The 1,101-nt window shown below is 79.0% G+C and overlaps 1 protein-coding gene across 1 annotated transcript in view; it reads right to left on the reverse strand.

The window, feature by feature from the left end:
* Positions 1–567: 567 nt before the first annotated feature.
* PHOX2B (paired like homeobox 2B) overlaps positions 568–1,101 on the reverse strand; it is a 1,973-nt gene continuing 1,439 nt past the window's right edge. Inside the window, exon 3 of the mRNA XM_032686300.1 lies at positions 568–1,023. Within this exon, the coding sequence (XP_032542191.1) occupies positions 568–1,023 (456 nt within the window). The remainder of the gene's footprint in view (positions 1,024–1,101) is intronic.

A 1,101-nucleotide genomic window follows, 5' to 3' on the forward strand; every position in this document is an offset into this window, starting at 1 on the left:
CGCGGGCCCTGCAGGGTCCGGATCCGCGGTGCGGAGGCGGCGAGTGCCGCCGGGTCAGGGCCGAACCCGGCGGGGCACCGGTGGCGGGGGCAACGGAGAGACCCAGGACCCAACGGAGGGACAGTGACATCGGACGGCGGAGGAAGAACCGCCCACAGGCGCGGGCCGGGGGCGGCGGGAGGGCGGCGTGGGAAGAGGGGAGGAGGGGAAGAAGACACTTTGTCCCTCCGGCTGACCGTGAAAAGGAACTTAAAAAATCCCACGGGCGAGCAGGGTGTCCCCCCTCGCCGCCGGGCCGCCCGCGGGCAGAGTCGCCGCGGCCCCGCCGCTGCCCCCGCGCCCGCGCAGCGCCCCCCGCGCAGCCGCCCCCCCGCCCCGCCCCGGCGGAGGCGCTGCGGGACCGGCCCCACCGGGGCCGGGGGCGAGAGAAGCCGGGCGCGGCCCCCAGGGGGACGCGGGGTCCCTGCCCCGCGGAGCCCGGCGCAACCCGGGCCCCTGGTCATTGCTACGGGCGGGCGGCGGGTACTAATGAGCGGGAGGGGCCGCCGCCGCTGCCGCCGCCGCCGCTCAGAACATGCCGCTCTTGACGAGGCTGCCTTTGGTGCCGCCGGGCCGCTGCAGCGAGGAGAGGACGCTGGCGAAGGGGCCGCCTAACGAGTCGGGGATAGAGGTGATGGGCCCGGGCCCCGGCGCCCAGCCCTGTCCCGGCCCCGCCGCCGCCAGCCCGCCGGGCCCCGCCGCTCCCTTGCCCGGCTCGCCCCCCGGCCCGCCGGGCCCCGCCGCTCCCTGCCCGGCAGCGGGGCTGGGGCCGCCGCCGCCGCCTCCGCCGCAGCTGGGCGCCGGGTTGGGGTTGGGGCCGGGGCCGCCCGTGCTGTCGGGGTCGGTGCTCTTGGCCTCCTTGCTCTCGTCGTCACGGGAGGCGTCGGACTTCTTGCCGGCCGCCCCGTTCTTGGCGGCGGCCGCCGCCGCCGCCGCCGCCCGCTCCTGCTTGCGGAATTTGGCGCGGCGGTTCTGGAACCAGACCTGGGGGGGGATCAGGGGGCGGGAAGTGCGGCGGCATCCCCGCCGCCGCCTCTCGCCGAGCGATCCCCGCCCCGGCCC

Source organism: Chiroxiphia lanceolata, chromosome 4 (assembly GCF_009829145.1).
Source record: "Chiroxiphia lanceolata isolate bChiLan1 chromosome 4, bChiLan1.pri, whole genome shotgun sequence".
In the NCBI taxonomy this organism is placed as follows: Eukaryota; Metazoa; Chordata; class Aves; order Passeriformes; family Pipridae; genus Chiroxiphia; species Chiroxiphia lanceolata.